Genomic DNA, 23,238 nt, shown 5'->3' on the forward strand with positions numbered 1-23,238 from the left:
TAGTTGTTTGCGTGCTTGTGTGTGTCAACAGAGCAGCGCCATTCACTAACGCGTTGGCGCTGCACGTGCATACTATATATTTACTTATTAAACACAGCCTTTTGCGATTCACAGAGCTATCACACGTCTTCAAGTGGCTTTGAATAAAATGCATATGAACTACTTTAATGGTGCTTTTATGGTTCTTTTATGTCATTTTTGGAGCTTGACAGTAACGCACATGACTAACACAAAGTGTCGGTTTTGGATCGGGCTCGTCGGACTGATACCCTAATATAAATGTAACGTTCATTAAAAACTGAGTTTAGTATTCTATCCAATATATTAAAACAGGATTTGAACCTGAAAATGTACTCCACAATACAATAGGTCCTTTTCCCCTAATAGTATGCTGTTCAGCACTATGCTTTACTTGCAAACACACATTATTCTTAACCCTCATGTTGTCTTCTGGTCATTTTGACCCGAAGAGGATTTTCTTTTGCCTGAAAATGCTAGTTAATGTTATCCTGTTGGACTAAAATGTTTTGAATTTGTTCACACAGAGTATCAAAATGTCCCCCCCAAAAATTGCAAATTTTAAAAGATGTTTTTTTTTTTCTTCACTTTTACATTTTTGGTGTTCCTGTTCACAAATGACCGGTGTATTAAAAATTGCTTATAAATCTCTCATTATGCTATATTATTACCAAAAATTGGATTAGACCTTTTTTGTCAACTTGTTCTTTCAAATAGCACAGGTTTTGTATTACTTTTTGGAACTTAATGATCATAGGCCTCATTGACCTGAGCTTATGCACCTTATTTTTGAGTGAAAAAAGACTTATTTATGGATAACTTTGGCAATATTAAATGAAATATGAAAACATTCTGTACTATTTATCACACTAGTGTGCTTTAATGTTTAACCAAGAAGTTTGTTTTGAAATGCTTTTATTTTGGAAAGAACCTGGAGCAATCTTTACCAAATTGAAAATAAATGGGGGATATCAAAAACATGAGAAAAATTGAATGTTCAGGAGCATGCTCATCCATTTAGATGAGGACATATGTGCATGTGTGCTTGCAAACATAAAGGCCTCAGACCTGTGCACGCGCATACACACACACACACACACGCACACACACGCATGCACACACGAACACACGTGCACGTACACACACAAACTTTAGTACATGCTTGCTTTTTCACAGAGGAACTTTATCCTACCCTGAACTTTATCCAGCATCCATTCATCCATCCAACATGATCACGCAGACACACACACAGATCAATAGCCACTTTTCCATCGGGCCAGGGCTATCAACTGGCCAGCCGGGGCCAATAGCTGGTGCCAATGTCACAAACCTTGCCCATTTCACAAGCAAAAGGGAAGCTCAAGTTGAGGTATCATGTTATCTAGTTATCAACAGCATCGAGTTTATATCGAATATAAACATTAGCTAGCTAGCAAGATAAGTTAGCGATAACTCATAGATTGTAACTGCCATGATGTCCCGAGTGGTCTCTCCACTAACAGCGGGATGATATCCCAGCACACCGTCTATGAAAGTTCACAGAATCATGGAAAGTAATTTCTTTGGGCATCACTTTGTCCATTGTGAGTTTTAATGGATTTATACTGTGCCTTTTTTTTTTTTTTTTTTTTTCTCCAGACCTGTGCCGTTGTGCGCTGGATACAAATCCTGACAAGTTCGGCAAAACTCCGCCTTTGATATTGTACTCCCCTCAATCCCTGATTGGCCTTGTTTGGCCCAAGGGTAATCGGTAGGCCAGCGCACCCGAGGAGGCATGATGAAGCCCCGGAAGTGATTTGGCCCGATAGTGGAAACGCAGCTAATGTTTACTAATATACAGAAGCTTTCCCACAGCTAAGGTGTTTAAAGCCTCATAGGGCCTTGCTCATCATTCACTTTGTGGAAGCACAATGGCCAAGCGGTTTCCTGTGCATGAGGCTCTTGATCACATCCTTGATCATGACACTAGACCACTTGCTCTGGTTCATTTCAAAATAAAGTTTGTTTTTTGTGATCTTCCCCATTCATTTTCAATTGCCAGTCATTTTTGACCGGGAACACCACAAGTGACTTTCTGCCTTTTTTTTTTTTTTTTTTTTTTTTTTACAAAATAAGAGTGCTTCAAAACAAACAAACATTAAAACAAACTATTGTGTAATTTTTATAGCACAGAAGTTTTCTTATGGTATTTAATTAGTCAAAATAACCCATAAAGAATGCTTTTTTCACTCAAAAACCTAGGTGCATAAGCTCATGTCAGTGAGGCCTGTGATCAATAATAAAACAAGTTGACAAAAATACCTAATCCAATATTTGGTGATAATATAGCATAATGTGAGATTTGTAAGCAATTTTAATAGGCCAGTCATTTGTGCAATTATTTACCAAAGTGTTTCAAAACAAACTTCCTGTTTAAACATTAAAGCATTCTAGTGTGATAAATAGTACAGCATGTTTTCATATTTTATTTAATATTGCCCAAATTATCCACAAATAATGCTTTTTTTTTTTTTCACTCAAATGAGGTTCATAAGCTCAGGACAAGGAGGCCTACGATCAGTAAGTTTCAAACAGAAATACGAAATCTGTGCTATTTGAACAAAAACAAGCTGACAAAAAGATCTAATCCAATTTTTGGTGATAATATACACTATATTGCCAAAAGTATTCGCTCATCTGCCTTTAGACGCATATGAACTTAAGTGACATCCCATTCTTAATCCATAGGGTTTAATATGACGTCGGCCCACCCTTTGCAGCTATAACAGCTTCAACTCTTCTGGGAAGGCTTTCCACAAGGTTTAGGAGTGTGTTTATGGGAATTTTTGACCATTCTTCCAGAAGCGCATTTGTGAGGTCAGACACTGATGTTGGACGAGAAGGCCTGGCTCGCAGTCTTCGCTCTAATTCATCCCAAAGGTGCTCTATCGGGTTGAGGTCAGGACTCTGTGCAGGCCAGTCAAGTTCTTCCACACCAAACTCACTCATCCATGTCTTTATGGACCTTGCTTTGTGCACTGGTGCGCAGTCATGTTGGAACAGGAAGGGGCCATCCCCAAACTGTTCCCACAAAGTTGGGAGCATGGAATTGTCCAAAATCTCTTGGTATGCTGAAGCATTCAGAGTTCCTTTCACTGGAACTAAGGGGCTAAGCCCAGCTCCTGAAAAACAAACCCACACCATAATCCCCCCTCCACCAAACTTCACAGTTGGCACAATGCAGTCAGACAAGTACCGTTCTCCTGGCAACCGCCAAACCCAGACTCGTCCATCAGATTGCCAGATGGAGAAGCGTGATTCGTCACTCCAGAGAACGCGTCTCCACTGCTCTGGAGTCCAGTGGTGGCGTGCTTTACACCACTGCATCCGACGCTTTGCATTGCACTTGGTGATGTATGGCTTGGATGCAGCTGTTCGGCCATGGAAACCCATTCCATGAAGCTCTCTATGCACTGTTCTTGAGCTAATCTGAAGGCTACATGAGTTTGGAGGTCTGTAGCGATTGACTCTGCAGAAAGTTGGCGACCTCTGCGCACTATGTGCCTCAGCATCCGCTGACCCCGCTCTGTCATTTTACGTGGCCTACCACTTCGTGGCTGAGTTGCTGTCATTCCCAATCACTTCCACTTTGTTATAATACCACTGACAGTTAACTGTGGAATATTTAGTAGCGAGGAAATTTCACGACTGGACTTGTTGCACAGGTGGCATCCTATCACAGTACCACGCTGGAATTCACTGAGCTCCTGAGAGCGGCCCATTCTTTCACAAATGTTTGTAGAAGCAGTCTGCATGCCTAGGTGCTTCATTTTATACACCTGTGGCCATGGAAGTGATTTGGAACATCTGAATTCAATTATTTGGATGGGTGAGCGAATACTTTTGGCAATATAGTGTAGCATAATTGGTTCTCGGTAAAAAAACTAACCATATGGTTCGCCAACCATGGTTTGGTAAGTATTTGCTCCGCGGTTCATCTCTAGTTTAATAACGCATCTGGATCATACAGTTTGGCAAAGAAAAAGCGCCAAATAGACGTGAGTTGTAACCTCCGCCAATGTACCTGTATAGCTCTGTAGCTAGACACACTCCACCTGTGTTTCACTTGGGTCAGCTTTCTACAGAGAGAAGCTGTCCTATTAACTGTTAGTATGTTAAATCATTTGATGACATCACAGTTCTACACACGTTAGTTGGCAAAATGGCAAGTGGAGAAAAGAGAGAGAGAGAAGCCCCTGCGTCATTTAAATCTCCTGTCTGGGAACTTTTTCTTTATGCAGTCAAGTACAACAGTGACGGTCAAAAAACTTTACAAAACAGGCATTGTTTGCAGACATTGCTTGACGCGAGTGCCATATACTGGTAATGCATCGATATTTGATTAGCTATTTACGCTGACATCACCCAAGGACATATAGCGTGCGGTGTGCACAGAGTGAGCCTGACACACTCCCTTCCGTCTTTAAACAGGCACTCGCTGCTAGTTCGGACAGACATGAAACAAGAACTAAAGCGCTTGGGGTGTTCATAGCAAAAGTTATGTTGCCCTTACTCTGTTGATGAAGATGTGGGGTTTCCGCGTAGGATTAAAATACTCGAGTCGCATTGACATCCATTTTCATATTCATTTTAATAGCAAGTTTATTTCTTCTATAGTGATGTACAGATTCTGAACGTTGAATATACGTTGAGTTTGAAGTGCACTTTGTTGATGCATGTAGCATAATGCAGGTATTAATTTAAAATGTTGAGTTAGTAATTATTATTTTTTTTGTATTTTTTTTGTATTTTTTTTTTTTTTTTTTAAGGACTTTGTTACTTTACCATGGTTTTATTATAGTAATATTGTAGTAACCATGACTGTCATGACAAGGACTGTTGTCACCATGGTTTTCTTAGCAGAAATCATGGTTGTGATAGAATTAAGCATGGTTTTATGTAGTAATACTGTAGTAGTCATATAGTAACCATGTTTTACTATAGGAATATTGTAGTAGCCATGACTGAAGTAACAATGATTGCTGTCACCATTGCTTTCTTGGCAGAAATCATAGTTTTGATACAATTAACCATTTTTTGTATTTTTCTTTTTTTTTATAACAGTAATACTGTAGTTTCCATATAGAAACCTTGATTTTACTATAGTACTGTAACCATGACCATAGCCATGTTAATTTTGTGGTTACTATGATTTTATTACACATACCATGTTTAAACTATGGTTACTGTTGTAAAGCATGGTGATTTGTAGTGAGGGCAAATCTCTTGAAGTGTCTGTTACCAAATAGAATATTTTTACTTGTGATTTGGCAGTCATCTATTTTTTCCCCTGAACATAACAAATGGAAAACCGTTTAGTCACCAAATAGTACTGAAACCGTGACCCTAAAACCGTGATACAAACAGAACCGTGAGACTTTTGAACCGCTACACCCCTATAGCATAATGAGAGATTTATAAGCTATTTTTGGTAGGCTGGTCATTTTTGACCGGGATCACCAAATTAGGTAAAAAAATAAATAAATAAAAGACAGCACAAGGGTTAAGGATTCACTTTTTTTCTCTTATTGCAGCCGAATTGGAGAGAACCTGGAGCAATCTTTACCAAATCTGAAGGAGCTTGTTCTTACAAGTAACAATATTCAAGAGTTGGTGAGTTCAATGAAAAAATGCGCCTTGACACACATTAATGAGTCTTTGAGCTTCCAAGTTTTGTTTTATTCTATGTAAAAGCAAGTTATGCTTTCTGGTGCTTAACAGGGTGATTTGGATCCTCTTTCTACAGTGAAATCGCTGACCCTGCTCAGGTATCTGCAAGTTGCTGTTTTGAGTTGTATAGTATTTTACTTTATAACTTAAAATAAATGTAATTAAATAGAATTACATTTGTTTCCTGATGTGTAGTCTTCTCCGGAATCCAGTAACCAACAAGAAGCATTACAGATTATATGTCATCAACAAAATCCCACAGATCTGTGTTCTGGACTTTCAAAAGGTCAAACTGAAGGTATGATTAAATATGACACTTAATTGGCTCTGTTCTTAACTAAGGGATGCTTTAATACGTAACGTGACAGGTGAGGAAAAGGAAATGCTTGTGTAATTCATGTTTGCTTTGTGCATGTTTGTTGTCATCTCACTTAGGATCTTAGATCTCTAGAATTTTCTAGCAAATGATTATATTTTCTAAATATAGTAAGTAATCATTGGTCAGTATTTGTGAAGAGATGGGAATCTTTTTAAGTATGCTATGTGATGCAAATAAACCATTAGTTTTAACTTCAGTTAATATTATGATAGGATTGGTATAATGAATACATAATGGGACAAAATGTGCAAAAAAGTGCAATATATACACTGGTCAAAAGTTTTGAAACACTCATTCTTTATTATAATATTTTTTTTTTTTTTTTTTTTCACATTTAGAATAATACTAAAGTTTTCAAAACTATGGAATAACATAAATGGAACATTGGGAATTATGTTGTGACTAAACAAAATCCAAAATAAATCAAAACTGTGTTATATTTTATCATCTTCAAAGTAGTCACCCTTTGCCTAGAATTTGCAGACATTTTCTCAACCAACTTCTTGAGGTATCACCCTGGGATGCTTTTTAAACAGTATTGAAGGAGTTCCCATTTATGTTGGGCACTTAGTGGCTGCTTTTCTGTGTTATTTGGTCCAAGTCATCAATTTCAAAAACTTTTTTTTTTTTAATTAAATTTTAGTTTTATAATGAAATAAATTAATATGGTGGCACAATTATATTTTTGTCTACAAAACTAATTTCAAACATTTAAGCATACGCCTTCGGATCAAAAGATTTTTAAGATCATGAGAAACATTTCAGTCAAGTGTTTCAAAACTTTTGACCGGTAGAGTGTGTGTGTGTGTGTGTGTGTGTGTGTGTGTGTGTGTGTGTGTGTATGTATGTATGTGTGTAAAATATATATAATATACACACACACACACACACACACACACACACACACACTGGCGGCCAAAAGTTTATGTACAGATTTTGCTCTTATGGAAAGAAATTGCATGTAGCGTTTATGTCGGAGCTGACATTAGCTAACGTTGATGTAACATAACTTTTTATACATTAGCTATGTAGCTAATGTTTATCATTGTTTATCACAAGCAAAAATGTAACTGGGATCAACAATTTGTCACTACATGCCCTGTCCCCTCAATCTCTCACAAAGTTAACACTGCATTAGCTACATCCCTCAATACATGTTAACTAAATTAGGTAGCTTGCGCACCGACCTAGGTGGCAAATAGCTGGCAAGCAACTGAAACTAGCGCCCTAAAAAAAGTAAATACATGGGTAGCTAATATGTATAGCTAATACTCACTAAATCTCTTTAGGTCAGGGGTGAAGATGAGTTAAGGTACAGATGCTGCGTTCCATTCAAATCGTATGTGGGATATTCCACTTGATATCTCAGATCTCCGACCCTAAAGGGGACATTGCTAGATGCTCGGAAGATGACGTTAAAGGAAACAAAACTGCAATGCTCCCGTTAGCTTAGCAGGTGTTTGACTGTCACCACGGATGTCTCCTAGCAATGCTAGCATTTGTGCTACAGATGTACAATTATCAAAAGAGAGTATAATTTACCATGTTTTAAACACCTGCGACTCTGCTTACATTTGTTAAACAAGCTTTAATATCTAATTTTTTTTGAAACTGTTTGTTTTTTTTTTTCATTATTTCACAACATCATATACCCTGACATTGGATCTCATACCTTTTAAAAAAAAAAAAAAAAAAAGGAAAATAATATAAATACAAAAGGGGACATTTAACACAAGGCATTTGCAGCAAGGCAGAATCAATTCCAGAGGAATATAACATTGACATTTTTGGTAATACACAATTATATAAGACAGTTTTTTGGTTATCACAACCCATCTCACTTATATACCTAGATATAGTGTAACACAAGTTCATCTTTGTATAAAAGTGTCCTTTTTCAGTTGCAGACATGCAGTCATTCGTTCCATAATGTAAACCTGTTTCAGTTTCTGCGTCCACTGAATTATGGTTGGTGGTTTTGCCTCCTTCCAGTTCACTGTTATCATTTTCTTGGCAATCAATAAAGTATCCGCAGTATATAGCTTCTAGTAGGGAGGGCTTAAATTGTATAAACATTAACAGACTTGGATCCTCAACAGATGTCAAGGAAAACATAATAACTTGGATAACACAGAACCGAACTTCCACCATTCCCATCAGACAAAATAATTGAACTCTATCTGTGTCTAATCCCTGTTGGTACTGGGACAGAGGGGTGTGACCTATCCCCTCTGTGGGAGAAAATGCACACAGTGCAAATACGACCAATATTACATCTGTATGTAAACAAATTTAATTTTAAGAATTGTATAGCCTTCATTCCTCAAAACAATGATTGACTGACAAGTTTCTAGAGAAAGCTGTTTCTTTTTTGCCATTTTTGACCTAATATTGACCTTAAGACATGCCAGTCTATTGAATACCGTGGCAACTAGAAACAAACACAAAGACAATGCTAAGCTTCATTTAACAAACCAAATAGCTTTCAGCTGTGTTTGATATAATGGCAAGTGATTTTTTTTTTTTTTTTTTTTGCACCAAATTAGCAATTTAGCATGATTACTCAAGGTTTTGGAGTGATGGCTGCTGGAAATGGGGTCTGTCTAGATTTGATCAAAAATGACACATATTTTTTTATTTTTTTTTTAACATCAGTAATGTCTTGACTATACTTTGTGATCAGTTGAATGCCACTTTGGTGAATTAAAGTACCAGTTTCCTTCCGAAACAGCAAAATCTGTACATTATTCCAAACTTGTGGGTGTGTGTGTATGTGGGTGTGTGTATGTGGGTGTGTGTATGTGGGTGTGTGTATGTGGGTGTGTGTATGTGGGTGTGTGTATGTGGGTGTGTGTATGTGGGTGTGTGTATGTGGGTGTGTGTATGTGGGTGTGTGTATGTGGGTGTGTGTATGTGGGTGTGTGTATGTGGGTGTGTGTATGTGGGTGTGTGTATGTGGGTGGGTGTATGTGGGTGGGTGTATGTGGGTGTATGTGGGTGTATGTGGGTGTATGTGGGTGTATGTGGGTGTATGTGGGTGTGGGGGTGTGTGTGGGGGTGTGTGTGGGGGTGTGTGTGGGTGGGGGTGTGTGGGGGTGTGGGTATGTGTGTGTGTGTGTGTGGGGGTGTGTGTGTGTGTATATATGTTATGTATGTATGTATGTACACACACACACACATACAGTTGATGTCAGAAGTTTACATACACTTAAGTTGAAGTCATTAAAACTCTTTTTTTTTTTTTTTTTTTTAACCACTCCACAGATTTAATATTAGCAAACTATAGTTTTGGCAAGTCGTTTAGGACATCTACTTTGTGCATGACACAAGTTATTTTTCCAACAATTGGTTACAGACAGATTGTTTCATTTTTAATTGACTATATCACAATTCCAGTGGGTCAGAAGTTTACATATACTAAGTTAACTGTGCCTTTAAGCAGCTTGGAAAATTCCAGAAAATTATTTCAAGCGTTTAGACAATTAGCTTCTGTAGGATGTGTACTGAATTGGAGGTGAACCTGTGGATGTATTTTAAGGCCTACCTTCAAACTCAGCGCCTCTTGGCTTGACATCATGGGAAAATCAAAAGCCAATACCTCAGAAAACAATTATGCACCTCCACAAGTCTGGTTCATCCTTGGGAGCAATTTCCAAATGCCTGAAGGTACCACGATTATCTGTACAAGCAATAGTACAAAGTATAAACACCATGGGACCACGCAACCATCATACCGTTCAGGAAGGAGACGCATTCTGTCTCCTAGAGATGAACGTAGTTTGGTGCGAAAAGTGCAAATCAATCCCAGAACAACAGCAAAGGACCTTGTGAAGATGCTGGAGGAAACAAGCAGACAAGTAAAACGAGTCCTATATTGACATAACCTGAAAGGTTGCCCAGCAAGGAAGAAGCCAGTGCTCCAAAACTGCCATAAAAAAGCAGGACTACAGTTTGCAAGTGCACATGGGGACAAAGATGGAGAAAGTTTCTCTGTTCTGATGAAACAAAAATGGAACTTTTTGGCCATAATGACCAAAGCATGCACCATGTTGTTATGTTTGGAGGAAAAAGAGAGAGGCTGGATTTTTTCCTCATAACAGCGGAAACAACTTAAAATACTCTGTCATTTTTGGGCATACAGATAAGTGTAAGACATCATTAGAGACTATAAAGGGTCTACTTTTATTTGTGTACACTCACAATAACAAAACATTGTGCTTTTTGTAAAATAAAGAAAATAAACGGTGCGCTTTCAACCGTCTCTGTCTCCACGAGCATCTTTCTGAAACACGTCACAAAAATGAACTGAAACTCTGCGAATATTTATCACACAAACATGAAACATATGTCTAAAAGCTTAAAATGTCTACTTTTAAATAAAATAATTAAAATTTAAAACAAATATTCTCCTGCAATGTAATCTGTATGAAACAAAGTGATGTACAGTTTCTCCGGGCTCAGCTAATTATCCCTAAATGAGATCACACCCACCAGCAGAGCACGCTATTCATACAGTAATGTGCTGAGACGATCAATGCAAATGGTAAACGCCCCCAACGGTGCCTTAAAAAGCATCAAGTCCATTCACTTTCTGCACGTTTGGAAGATGGCACGCTACACAGGTGAGGAAGCTCCTGGATAGTGACGAAGAGTTCACGTTTTCCTCGGAAGAAGAGCGGGAATCCGACGAGGAACGTTTGAAGAGCGACTTGATCCAGCCGAGGATACAATTTCGGATGAGTAAGTCATTTATTACATATTAGTTGACATGCTATTTTATATAAACATGGACATATTTTACTAGCTGGACTATTTCCAGACTTGCCAGCCAGGATTCAGAGTACTGAAAATTGAAATATGTCCTAATAGGCAAGGTTTAGTTGCATTTAAAATGTTGTTTCGGCTAAAGCAGGTTTTTAAATTGTATGATGTATGATATCAATATGATATGTAATATGATATAAAAATAATATGAATGTTTAGATTATATTTTAACTTGTGTTTATGCTGCCTCATTATCATCAACGAAGCTTATGCTTGCAAATATCTGTTCGTGTGTAAATGTGTAAAATGTGCTGTAAATATGCCCATTTTAAAAATTTCAGCATATTAGAATGATTTCTGAAGGACTGCAGTAATGGTGCTGAAAATTCAGCTTTGATCACAGGAATAAATAGCATTTTACAATATATTCAAATAGAAAACAGTTATTTTAAATTGTACAAATATCTCACAATATCACTGTTTTTGCTGTATTTTGGATCAAATAAATGCAGCCTTGGTGAGCAGAAGAGACTTCTTCTAAAAACATTAAAAAATCTTACAGATCTAAAAACTTTTAAATGGTAGTGTAGGTCTAAAGTTTTTAAGTTTTTTATGTAAAGAAAATGTTTAGTCAGATAATACATTCAATCATTAAGTCATCACATTCATTCTCTCAGGGGAGGGGTCTTTGTCTCCTCAGGTGTGAATTACATCAATATTCATGATCATCCACGCCTCCTCGCATATGGCCTTTCTAACACTAAAAGTGTCTTACAAAAGTTAAATGACTATATTGTTTTGTATGAATGAGTGATTAGGATGAGTTTCACATCATTTTTGTAGCAAAATCCAATTCTCAAAAGTCTTGTGAACAAATGTTTACTATGTGATATATGGCCTTATTTCAGTGACTTACAATTTTTGTTTTTTGAAAAACCAAGCATAAATGTTATTTTCTCAAAAATACAAACATATACATACATGTTGTTCACATATTATTGTAGCCCAGTTTCTTTAGCCATTAATATGTTTTTAAGCAACTGAAAAAAGCACAAATGTCAAGTCATGTCAAAACTTCTCCAGGGCCCAAAACACCCTCAGACCCCAGAGGGTTAAAGGCAATGCTACAAAATACTAACAAATTGTATGTCAACTTCTGACCCACTGGGAATGTGATGAAAGAAATAAAAGCTGAAATAAATTATTCTCTCTACTATTATTATGACATTTCACATTCTTAAAATAAAGTAGTGATCCTAACTGACCTATGATAGGGAATGTTTTCTATGATTAAATGTCAGGAATTGTGACAAATTGAGTTTAAATGTATTTGGCTAAGGTGTATGTAAACTTCTGACTTCAGCTGTATACACCGATCAACAACAACATTAAAATCCCCTGCCTAATATTATATAGGTCCCCCTCTTGCTGCCAAAACAGCGCCAACCCGCATCTCAGAATAGCATTCTGAGATGCTATTCTTCTCACCACAATTGTACAGAGCGGTTATCTGAGTTACCGTATCCATGCGATTGTCTAATCAGCCAATTGTGTGACAGCAGTGCATAAAATTATGCAGATATGGGTCAGGAGCTTCAGTAATGTTCACATCAACCATCAGAATGGGGAAAAATGTGATCTCAGTGATTTGGACCATGGCATGATTGTTGGCGCCAGATGGGCTGGTTTGAGTATTTCTGTAACTGCTGATCTCCTGGTATTTTCACACACAACAGTCTCTAGAATTTACTCAGAATGGTGCCAAAAACGAAAAACATCCAGTGAGGGGCAGTTCTGTGGATGGAGATGCCTTGTTGATGAGAGAGGTCAACAGAGAATGGCCAGATTAGTTCGACCTGACAACGTCTACGGTGACTCAGATAACCACTCTGTACAATTGTGGTGAGAAGAATAGCATCTCGGAGTGCTATTCTGGGATGTGGGTTGGTGCAGTTTTAGCAGCACGAGGGGGACCTACACAATATTAGGCAGGTGGTTTTAATGTTGTGGCTGATCAGTGTGTGTGTGTGTGTGTGTGTGTGTGTGTGTGTGTGTGTGTGTATACTTTATTTTTATTTTTTTTATTTATTTTTTTGTGGACCAAATGTTCCTTTGAAGTAGTTCCCCCTAAAAGGATAATTCCCTCATCATTTACTTACATTTATGTGCATATTTTATGTAGTTGTTTCGATGAGAGATGCAGTTATCAAATGTTTGAAAGACGCAGCTTCTCATAGAGCTTTTTTTTTTTTGCGTTATGATGGCTTTCGGTTTTTAACAGTGAATAACAGTCAGCATGGTAAAACCGTCTGCAAGAAGATTTGTCTCTTCAGTGGTTTAGGTTTAGTCCTTTTTATGCATTACTACTGTTACAGCCATCAAAGCACCAGATTAACTATACATTTCAAGACAATCGCTGTTGCACTTTAAATTCTTTGCTGTGAGAAATGTTCCTGTATTTGTGAGGTGTTGTGGAGAGATTAAAAGTTAATTGCTGATTCTGTCTTACACTGTTTTAAATAGTTGCAGTAAAAAAGATTTAAACTGCTGAATGCCATGAACTAGATGTTGTGTATCCACTAGGGTTGCAAATGTTACGACATTTTCTTAATCGACAGTCGTTAACGTTAATGAATGAAAACCGATTAATCAGTAACAATAATAAACAGTAAGTAGAGAACAGCTTGAAACTTAAAAAATACAAGACATATATATTTTTCTTCAATCAAAACTTTATACAAAGTTAGATTTTTGACTGATCGGTTGTTCTAATGCAAACTTGAAAATGTCAGCATTGCATCGGCGAACAATTCCTTACTATATAAAGATTCATGAAAACACGAAACAGCCACCTGTTAGATCTTTTATTTGGCTGACCAGATATCAGGTTACTTGCTATTGTATCAGTTCTTGTACATAAAAAAAGTGTAAGCCAGATGAAGTGAACGTGGGGAAGAGAGTTTATTGATCTCCAATTCTATCTTTTTATACTTCCAACTGTGAAGCACTTTGAGCCGCATTTTATGTATGAAAGTTGCTATACAAATAAAATGTATTATTATTTATTATTATTGATGTTGATCATGAATCATAGCTTTTATGAATCAAACCTAATGTTCTGTTCGTGTGACAGACATTTATACCAGAAGAACAATAGTGTTAGGACATTCTTGGAAGGCCCCCAATAAACAAGAGACATACAGGATATCTCCAATACACAAGACATACAGGATATCCCCATATGTTCCTCCTGGGAGGGAACCCATCAGATGGTTCTCCTTTGATCAATTGTTTGCTCTGAGTTTATAGCCCATTTGGTTCACACCTTCACAGATTCAGTTGACTGCATCGGAGGCACAGTCACAATGTAAACACATCTGACTACAGATAATTAAAAATACATGCAATCCTTCACACCAAAGCATGTGCATGTAGTCTACTGTTTACATACACTCAGTGACCACTTTATTCACAATGGTGCGAAAAAACAAAAAACATCCTACGAGCTGCAATTCTGTGAGCGAAAAAGGCTCGTTAATAATGAGGTCGAAGGAAAATGGCCAGACTGGTCCAAGCTGACAGGAAGGTGATAGTAACACAAATAACCACACATTACAACAGTGCTATGCAGAAAAGCATTTCTGAACATACAACATGTTGAACATGGGCTACAGCAGGAGGATGGGCTACAGCAGCAGAAGACTAATATCGCGTTACGCCATAATATTGAGGGAAGCCTGATTTAATTGCACATGTGAGCCGTTATGCTGTCACCCGAGCTCTCATTTAGAGGAAAATCCAGTTGATGCGCACACACTGACAGAGCAGAGTGCAACTTCAGGCTTCAATTAACCCGCGCACATCCGTGTCCTACATGAGAAGCATATTTAGCATTTGCAAAGTGAGATGAATATCATAAGGTTGCAGCACCACCTGACGGAAATACGTACAGATGTGGCTGGCATGAGAATGTCAAAATAAAGGTGCATCTTTACAAAATATACATCAATGATTATGCGTTGAACTGATGACATCGCATTTTTGGTTATTTGATTGATGCATCAATCTAGATTGATGGATCGTTATACCCCTGTTATTAATTATCATTCCTAGTATCTGCAATATAAACTTAAAGTTCTGCACTTTTGAATGCGGAGCGAGGATCGCCCTGAGACTTCGTTTGTGTTCCGCAGATGAAAAAAGTCATACAAGTTTGAGACTGCATAAAGGTAAGTAAATGATGAGAGAATTATTTCTAATTTGTGTTAACTATTTCTTTAAAGATTTTTGTTTGTTTTCGTTGCAAAGGATCATTTGGACAGCTTATGTCTGAAAGATTCATAATTCATTGCTCAACATTTTGCTGTCCATCTACTTGGCACTGTTGAATGCAGTAGCACCCTGGTTCATGTCCAAGTGTTTTGTCAAAATTTACTTTAACTTTTTGATGTATCACTGTAGGAACGTCAGGAGGCTGAAAAAATGTTCAAAGGCAAACAAGGTGCTCAGCTTGCAAAGGATATTGCCAAGCGAACAAAAACGTAAGATGAAACACCTCGATCAAGCACAGCTCTCCCGAATGACTGGACTGTGGTTATGAACTCCATCTTGAAGAATAAAAAAATGGCACCAAATTGACTGTTAAAAACCAAGTTCCATCTAAAATAGGGCTGGGGATTGACACTAATTTGCCGATTCGATTCTGATTTATACGGTTATGATTCGATTTCTATTCAATTCGATATCGATTCAGTTAGCAGTATTTCATTTAAAATGTTAATTTTGTAAAAATGGAATCCACATTCAAATATAAATGCTGGAAACTGGTAACTGAAATAAACATGTTTACATATTAACAACAGGACCCACACAATTATGTTCAATTACTTTTTACTTTGAGTAACTAACATTGTAACAAGAAAATAATAAATATGCACATACAATGCACACATGGTAAGCACAAACTGCTCCTCCTTATTGTTAAAAAAAAAAAAAAAAAAAGCTGATCGACATGATCTGACTTAAGGCAGCTTCTTTGTGCTGTGACTATATCGCCAGCGGTTGAGAGAACTCTCTCTGCAGGAACACTGGTCCCAGGAACACAGAGATACCACTTTGCTTGGCGTGCTAAAAGAGGATACTCTTCAGCATGCATCTTCCACCATATTAGTGGGTTTTCAGTGAGTGGAACAAGTTTGACTTTCCTGTATCTTGCCACTTCCTATTTTACAAAGTCAGTCACAGTTTTCTTTGATGCTCTGACTGCTGGTTTGTAAACTGGTCCAAGGAGATCCATCAGGGCATAAGATGTCTGACTTCTTGGGTGATGTTGGGGCTTCTGCATCATCCACATCATCAGGACCCAAGGAGTTGTCCTCCTGCTGAACAGGTACAGTGGATTCACCATCAGTTCCTTGCTGCTTAAAGATGATACAATTAAACAATCAGGATGAAACAATACATTTTTTTTATTTAACTCAGTGAATACATTTTTATCACAAAGAAAAGACCATTTGGAAGTTCTGATCAAAATAAACCAAGAACGCCATTTTCTTTCTAAACTGATACAACTGGCATTCAGTGTTTTCATTTGCTCCAGATCAACAACCTCCCTCATCAGTCTTAAAAATGTATCTTCACGGTCACCTTCAGACAAGAAGGGAAGGGCCTTGAAACGAGGATCCAGTGCCGATGCTGTATACATCTTTTCCTTCAGGCCAGCATATCTTAAGGAGATTACACATATTTCAATCACTTTTTGTCATTTGCAATCATACATTCGCACACAAGCAAATTCATATTGTATTAATTTTTAATGTTGTTGATTGCATTGAATTATGTAGTCTTATTCTTCAAATCCACATAGCGGATTTGTAAATTAGTCTTGGCAAGAAACTCATGCATTTTGTTTTATAAACAATGCTTAAGGTCTCTGCTTATTATAACTCAACACTACTACAGTCAGAATAAATTATGTAAACATAACTTGACCGTAGATTGTCATGCATAGCGGATTTGAATTCCTTGATCGTTGTGCAGTTGTTGGGTGCAATTCTCATTTCATGTTACAGCTGTGCATGCAGAGAAGCTAAGACTGATAATGTTGGTGAGCACTCCTCAGACATGGCCAGTGTGGCAGCTTTCATGGGCCTCAGAGCCTTCATCACATCTGCTGCCGTTATGTCAGCCTCTGACAGAGTGCAGATCTTTCTCACTCCTGCGCACCTCAGGTGAGAGGAGTGCCGCGGATATGGCTGGCTGCTGTTCCAGGAAGCGCTCCAGCATCTCCAGCACAATGTTCCACCGAGTTACAACGTCAGTCTTAAGATTATGCGGGGGTAGATCGAGTAACTTATGTTTCACTTTCAGAGTATGGCTGGCAGTGTAGCAAGTGAGACACTTTTGGGAGTTTGAGTGCCGCTTGCAAGGCCAAGTTCAGCGTATGTGCAAAGCAGCCAATGTGAAACACATTCGTTAGCTCTACAGCACGGATCATGTTAGCAGTATTGTCGGTAACCAGAGCTGGTTCTTTCTGTGTAATTTCCTATTCATGTAAAGCCTCATACAACAATGCTGCGAAGTTACTTGCTGTGTGACTGGTGTGGACAGCCCCGGTTTGCAAAACATGCGACACGAATGTCCAGTCACTTGTGATGTAGTGACATACGAGTCAATCGCCCTGGATGTCCAGCTATCACAGGTAAGGGCAACCCTTTCTGCCGACTGGATAGACGCTGCAACGTTGTTCTTGACCCCCACATACTTTTTCGGTATTGCTATTTCACTGAGGTACTTGCGTGTTTCCATTACATACCGTGGCTCCAATACATTAATAAGATTTCGAAAGCCCTCGTTTTCAACTATGCTATAGGGCCGTAAACCCTTGCGAATTAGCATTACAATGGAGTCTGTTATTTTCTGAGCGCGTGGTGAATTTGACAGTAGTTTGCAGGCAAATGCATTTAGTCGTTGTTGTCCAGAACCACACAACCGGGCAGAGGAGCTAAACGTGTCAGCGTGATGTCTGGACAGATGGTTTTGTGGGTTTGTTGTGTTGCTGCAGTATTTTAACTCTTGCGGGTACAACTTGCAAACAACGGTGGTTTTGTCGACCGCATCTTTCCCATCAAGGCTTTTGAACACAAAGTAGTTACACACATCAGACTTCAATTTCGCCTGCGCTGGCTTTAGTTGACTACTGTGACCTTCTGCCATGATCCTCTGTTTTTGTAAACCTATGTAGCCTTATCCTAGTCTTACTCTCAGGAGCAACTAAAAAGATGGCGACATATTCAGGAGGGAAGGCAAAGTACAGATAATGTTCAAACATCCTCTGAAGTATAATGCACACTTTAAAAAAAAAAAAAAAAAAAAAAAACATCGATCACTGGATTTCACGGATCGATAACGGTCCATTAAAATGAAGATCGATTAAAATAGATTAATCGATATTTTCAGCCCAGCCCTAATCTTAAACTAGATCTGAGTTTAAGCAAGCTTCAAAAATCATAACCCAACAGTGTTTCTCAGGGGAGCTGGCTCAAGGCATTTCTGTCTTGTATCAGTTTATTAATAATGATAAGATTCACAAGATACTACACTGATTGTGAGAACAGTGGTTGAAAGGCTGCAGAGACTATCTTGAACACTGGCGCATAGTTTGAACCCCATATTTACTTGTTTTCAGGTTCACTCCAGGAGCTGGGCTTCAGCCTGAGAAGAAAATGGGACCTTCTGCTGCAGATGTCGAAGCCATCAAGGCATGTAACAGTTATTCATATATCAGAGGTTGCATTACAAATAATCATTATCACTTTGACAAAGTTGTAAAATCCCCTTTATGGTCTTTTTATTCACATAATTTTTATTGTAATTTCCCCAATGATTACATAAATGTATGTAGTGATTGACCAATAAATCAGCTGATATTTGGAAATTTTGAGATTATCTATTTCAGCCATTGAACCATGCTCAGTTGGCCCATTAATTGACGTGTTCCCCTTTCTGACAGCTCCAAAATCCAAAATTTTCTGCTTTTCATATTTTTTTGAGACTTTGGGGTAAATATTGTGTAATGTCAGGTGTTCATTTATTTTTGTGCAAGCAATTTTATATATGTCTGTCTGTCATAATTAAACTAATTATACAGAAAATCAGCCACCTGACCAACCACTGGGACCATTCCATTTGTGAATGTACATTTTATATTGTTTTGATGTAGCCAACTAACATATTCAGTAAGTAATAATGACAATTTATAGCCTAAGAATAGCTTACATTAAGAAGCCAGTTAACATGGCAAATTATTCATCCTTTAACACGATAATTATGCCTGTATAATTTCTAAGCAAGAACTTATTTGATTGGCTGGAAGTGCACTCAACACAGCATAAGGAAGAGAAGAAAGTTAACAAACTTCAATGGTTTTCACATGTATCTAAATTTACTAGGTTTAAAAAAAAAAAAAAAAAAAAACTGTAAAAACCATTTGTCATTATTCATCATGTTTTTTTAAAGTTAGGTGAATCCCTGAAAGTGTTCTGTTAATGCAAACTCTGATGTATATACTCAACAATTTGCAGTTTTTTTTTATTTACATTTTTTTAAAATGTTTTTTACATGTAGAATGCTATTGCTAATGCCACATCGCTGGCTGAAGTGGAGCGGTTGAAGGGACTTCTTCAGTCCGGACAAATACCAGGAAGAGAGATGAGATCAGGTAGGATGATCTCCAAAAAGCTGTTTTGATACAGCCGAAGAAAATTAAAAATAGTAATTAAAAAGTGATGGACATTCCTATAGTGAATTATTTTTTTTTTAGTTCATTCTCGGCTCTAAAATATTTTTACAGCTAGAAACTACTCTTTGTGAGTGCAATCTCTAAATTATTTTAAAAACCCCTTTTCCAGTAATCACAAACTAATAGAAAAGTCATGGAAATTCATTGGTCAAAAAGAGTGGGAACCCTAGGATAGACAATTTTAAAAATTTGTCCACTCCATTTAAAGTGTCAGCCTTGATAGAACAGAATTTAGTGGTTACTTGAGTTTCACACTTCTCTGAAACTTTAAACTTGTATGCTATGAAACAACATTTAGTTTAGAATAGGACATATTCAGTTTCCTTTTAAGAACTAAAAATGATTAAGTCTGCTGTTAAAGGAATAGGTTACCAAAAATTATTCTCTCAACATTTACTCACCCTCATGCATCTCAAACTCGTATGACTTTCTGCTGTGGAACACAAATTAAGATTTTTTTTGAAGGATGTATGATGTGTTTTTGTCCAATGTAAATAGATGGGGTCCAAAACTGTTAAGCTCCAAAAAGGACATAAAGGCAGCATATAATTAATCCACACAACTTGAGTGGTTTAGTCTGTCTTCTGAAGTGGTAAAATCGCTTTGGGTGAGAGATGGAGCAAAAAATTAATCCTTATTCACCAAAAAGCTTCACTTCCACCCACAACATAACCATTTTAGTCATATGGATTGATTTTATGCTGCCGTTGTCCTTTTCAGCATTAAAGTTTTGGACCCTATTGACTTAACATGGTATAAACAAAAACACATCATACATCCTTCAGAAAATCTTTGTGTTCCGCAAAAGAAAGTCATACAAGTTTGAGATGGTATGAGGGTGAGTAAATAAAGAGAGAATTTGCATTTTTGGGTGAACTATTCCTTTTAAGTCTTCTGGTTTCTCCTATTCAGATGCAGCTAACATGGCTGAAGAAGAGGAGGACATCCAAGAGGGAATGCTGGAATCCTTCCCAATGTATGACATGCATGGCATGGGAGAGGAAGGAGATAACGGAGAAGACGATAACATGCAGGAAGACATGCATGTTAATGGATCATAGTTATTTTAGTTTATTGATGTTTAAGAATCATTGATGCCTGATGTTTTTGACGTTATGTGGGGCACAGTACTTGTTTTGATGTGTAATTTTTTTTGTAAATCAAAGTACTTTAAAATTTTGTGTTTTAATGAACAATGATTTGAAGTTATATCTGAACCTGGGCCAATAATTAAAAACATATACATCAAAAGCTGAATAATAACCAGTTAATCCTGTCGTGAAAATTATCCTAATAAAGAAAACTCGAGGTCTTTTTGTCTTTTGTGAAGAGAAAAATCTATTACAGCCATTCAGTCAATTAGCACATTTACCTGCATGTTCTTACACCTATTATGCTTAATAAGCAGACAATGTGTGTGGTCTTGTAAACGCAATAAACAGAGTTTCGTCATAGATGTAAGGTCAGAAATGACATAAGAATAAACCGATCGACACGGGTAGATGTTTGCTCATCTTCAATTCAGTTTCACATGGCATGTAAACACCTTATCCAGCGTTCTTACCTGCTCATCCAATGTGTGCACGTGTTGAGCGCATGCCTCTTCACAGTTTGACGTCAAAAGCAGAGGATAACGCGATTATTTCAAATGTCATGTAAAAGATGAGGTTACGACTGTAACCATGGTTCCCTGAAATGGGGGAATGAATGCTGCGTCATAGCTGGGTTATCCCCACAGGCGTAGCCAATCTCTGAAATCTTTAAAATCTCGCCAATTTTAATTGGCAGATAGCACTTTGTGCGCAGCTTCTCTCATGCGCATTAGCAGGCATATATAACGGCTGTGCAGAGCGCTATCTCTTCAGAATATTTGACTGAAGGGTGCAAGCGATACTCGACCATTGTAGCGAAGATTCAGTAGCGCGGCGAGCTAACGCAGCATTCTTCCCTCATTTCAGGGACCCATGGTTAGTCGTAACATTGTTCCCTTTCAATTCAATCATGAATGCTGTGTCATAGCTGACACTAGGGGGGATGTATACCATCATGCCGTGCTACTTATTCACACGTGTAACGATGCCTACTAACCAATGGGGTTTCAGAACTTCAAAAATTCAGAACTTCTTAAAGAGTTCTCATCAAAAAAATCTTCCACGTGCAGCAATGACATCTTTGCAGATCCTTGGCATTCTAGCTGTCACTTTGTCCAGATACTCAGGTGACATTTCACCCCACGCTTCCTGTAGAACTTGCCATAGATGTGGCTGTCTTGTCGGGCACTTCTAACACACCTTACAGTCTAGCTGATCCCACAAATGCTCAGTGGGGTTAAGGATCCATAACACTCTTTTCCAATTATCTGTTGTCCAATGTCTGTTTATTTGCCCACTCTAACCTTTTCTGTTTGTTTTTCTGTTTCAAAAGTGGCCTTGTCTTTGCAATTCTTCCCTTAAGGCCTGCACACCTGAGTCTTTACTGTTGTACATGAAACTGGTGTTGAGCGGGTAGAATTCAATGAAGCTGAGCTGTCAGGTGAGGACATGTGAGGCATCCATTTCTCAAACTAGAGACTCTGATGTACTTATCCTCTTGTTTAGTTGTACATCTGGGCCTTCCACATCTCTTTCTGTCCTTATTAGAGCCAGTTGTCCTTTGTCTTTGAAGACTGTAGTGTACACCTTTGTATGAAATCTTCAGTTTTTTGGCATTTTCAAGCATTGTATAGCCTTCATTCCTCAAAACAATGATTGACTGATGAGTTTCTTTTTTTGCCATTTTTGATCTAATATTGACCTTAAGACATGCCAGTCTATTGCATACTGTGGCAACTCAACAAATACAAAAGTAACAGTCAGTATCTGGTGTGGCCACCAGCTGCATTAAGTACTGCAATGCATCTCCTCCTCATGGACTGCACCAGGTTTGTCAGTTCTTGCTGTGAGATGTTACCCCAATCTTCCAAGGCACTTGCAATTTCCCAGACATTTCTGGGGGGAATGGCCCTAGCCCTCACCTTCCGATCCAACAGGTCCCAGACGTGCTCAGTGGGATTGAGATCTGGGCTCTTCGCTGGCCATGGCAGAATACTGACATTCCTGTCTTGCAGGAAATCACGCACAGAACGAGCAGTATGGCTGGTGGCATTTTCATGCTGGAGAGTCATGTCAGGATGAGCCTGCAGGAAGGGTGTCACATGAGGGAAGAGGATGTCTTCCCTGTAACGCACAGCATTGAGATTGCCTGCAATGACAAGCTCAGTCCGATGAGACACACCACCCCAGACCATGACGGACCCTCCACCTCCAAATCGATCCCGCTACAGAGTGCAGGCCTCGGTGTAACGCTCATTCCTTCGACGATAAATGCGAGTCCGACTATCACCCCTGGTGAGACAAAACTATGACTCGTCAGTGAAGAGCACTTTTTGCCAGTCCTGTCTGGTCCAGCAAAGGTGGGTTTGTGCCCATAGGTGACGTTGTTACTGGTGATGTCTGGTAAGGACCTACCTTACAACAGGCCTACAAGCCCTCAGTCCAGCCTCTCTATGCCTGTTGCGGACAGTCTGAGC

General features: G+C 38.3%; 1 protein-coding gene across 1 annotated transcript in view; it reads left to right on the forward strand.

The window, feature by feature from the left end:
* snrpa1 (small nuclear ribonucleoprotein polypeptide A') overlaps positions 1 to 20,982 on the forward strand; it is a 47,891-nt gene extending 26,909 nt beyond the window's left edge. The window contains exons 3-9 of the mRNA XM_051712181.1: positions 5,592 to 5,670; positions 5,779 to 5,825; positions 5,923 to 6,025; positions 15,332 to 15,411; positions 18,558 to 18,630; positions 19,496 to 19,589; positions 20,583 to 20,982. Coding sequence (XP_051568141.1) covers positions 5,592 to 5,670; positions 5,779 to 5,825; positions 5,923 to 6,025; positions 15,332 to 15,411; positions 18,558 to 18,630; positions 19,496 to 19,589; positions 20,583 to 20,731 — 625 coding nt within the window. The 3' untranslated portion in view covers positions 20,732 to 20,982. The remainder of the gene's footprint in view (positions 1 to 5,591; positions 5,671 to 5,778; positions 5,826 to 5,922; positions 6,026 to 15,331; positions 15,412 to 18,557; positions 18,631 to 19,495; positions 19,590 to 20,582) is intronic.
* The last annotated feature ends 2,256 nt before the right edge of the window (positions 20,983 to 23,238 follow it).

This window comes from Myxocyprinus asiaticus, chromosome 1 (genome assembly GCF_019703515.2).
Source record: "Myxocyprinus asiaticus isolate MX2 ecotype Aquarium Trade chromosome 1, UBuf_Myxa_2, whole genome shotgun sequence".
Lineage (NCBI taxonomy): Eukaryota > Metazoa > Chordata > Actinopteri > Cypriniformes > Catostomidae > Myxocyprinus > Myxocyprinus asiaticus.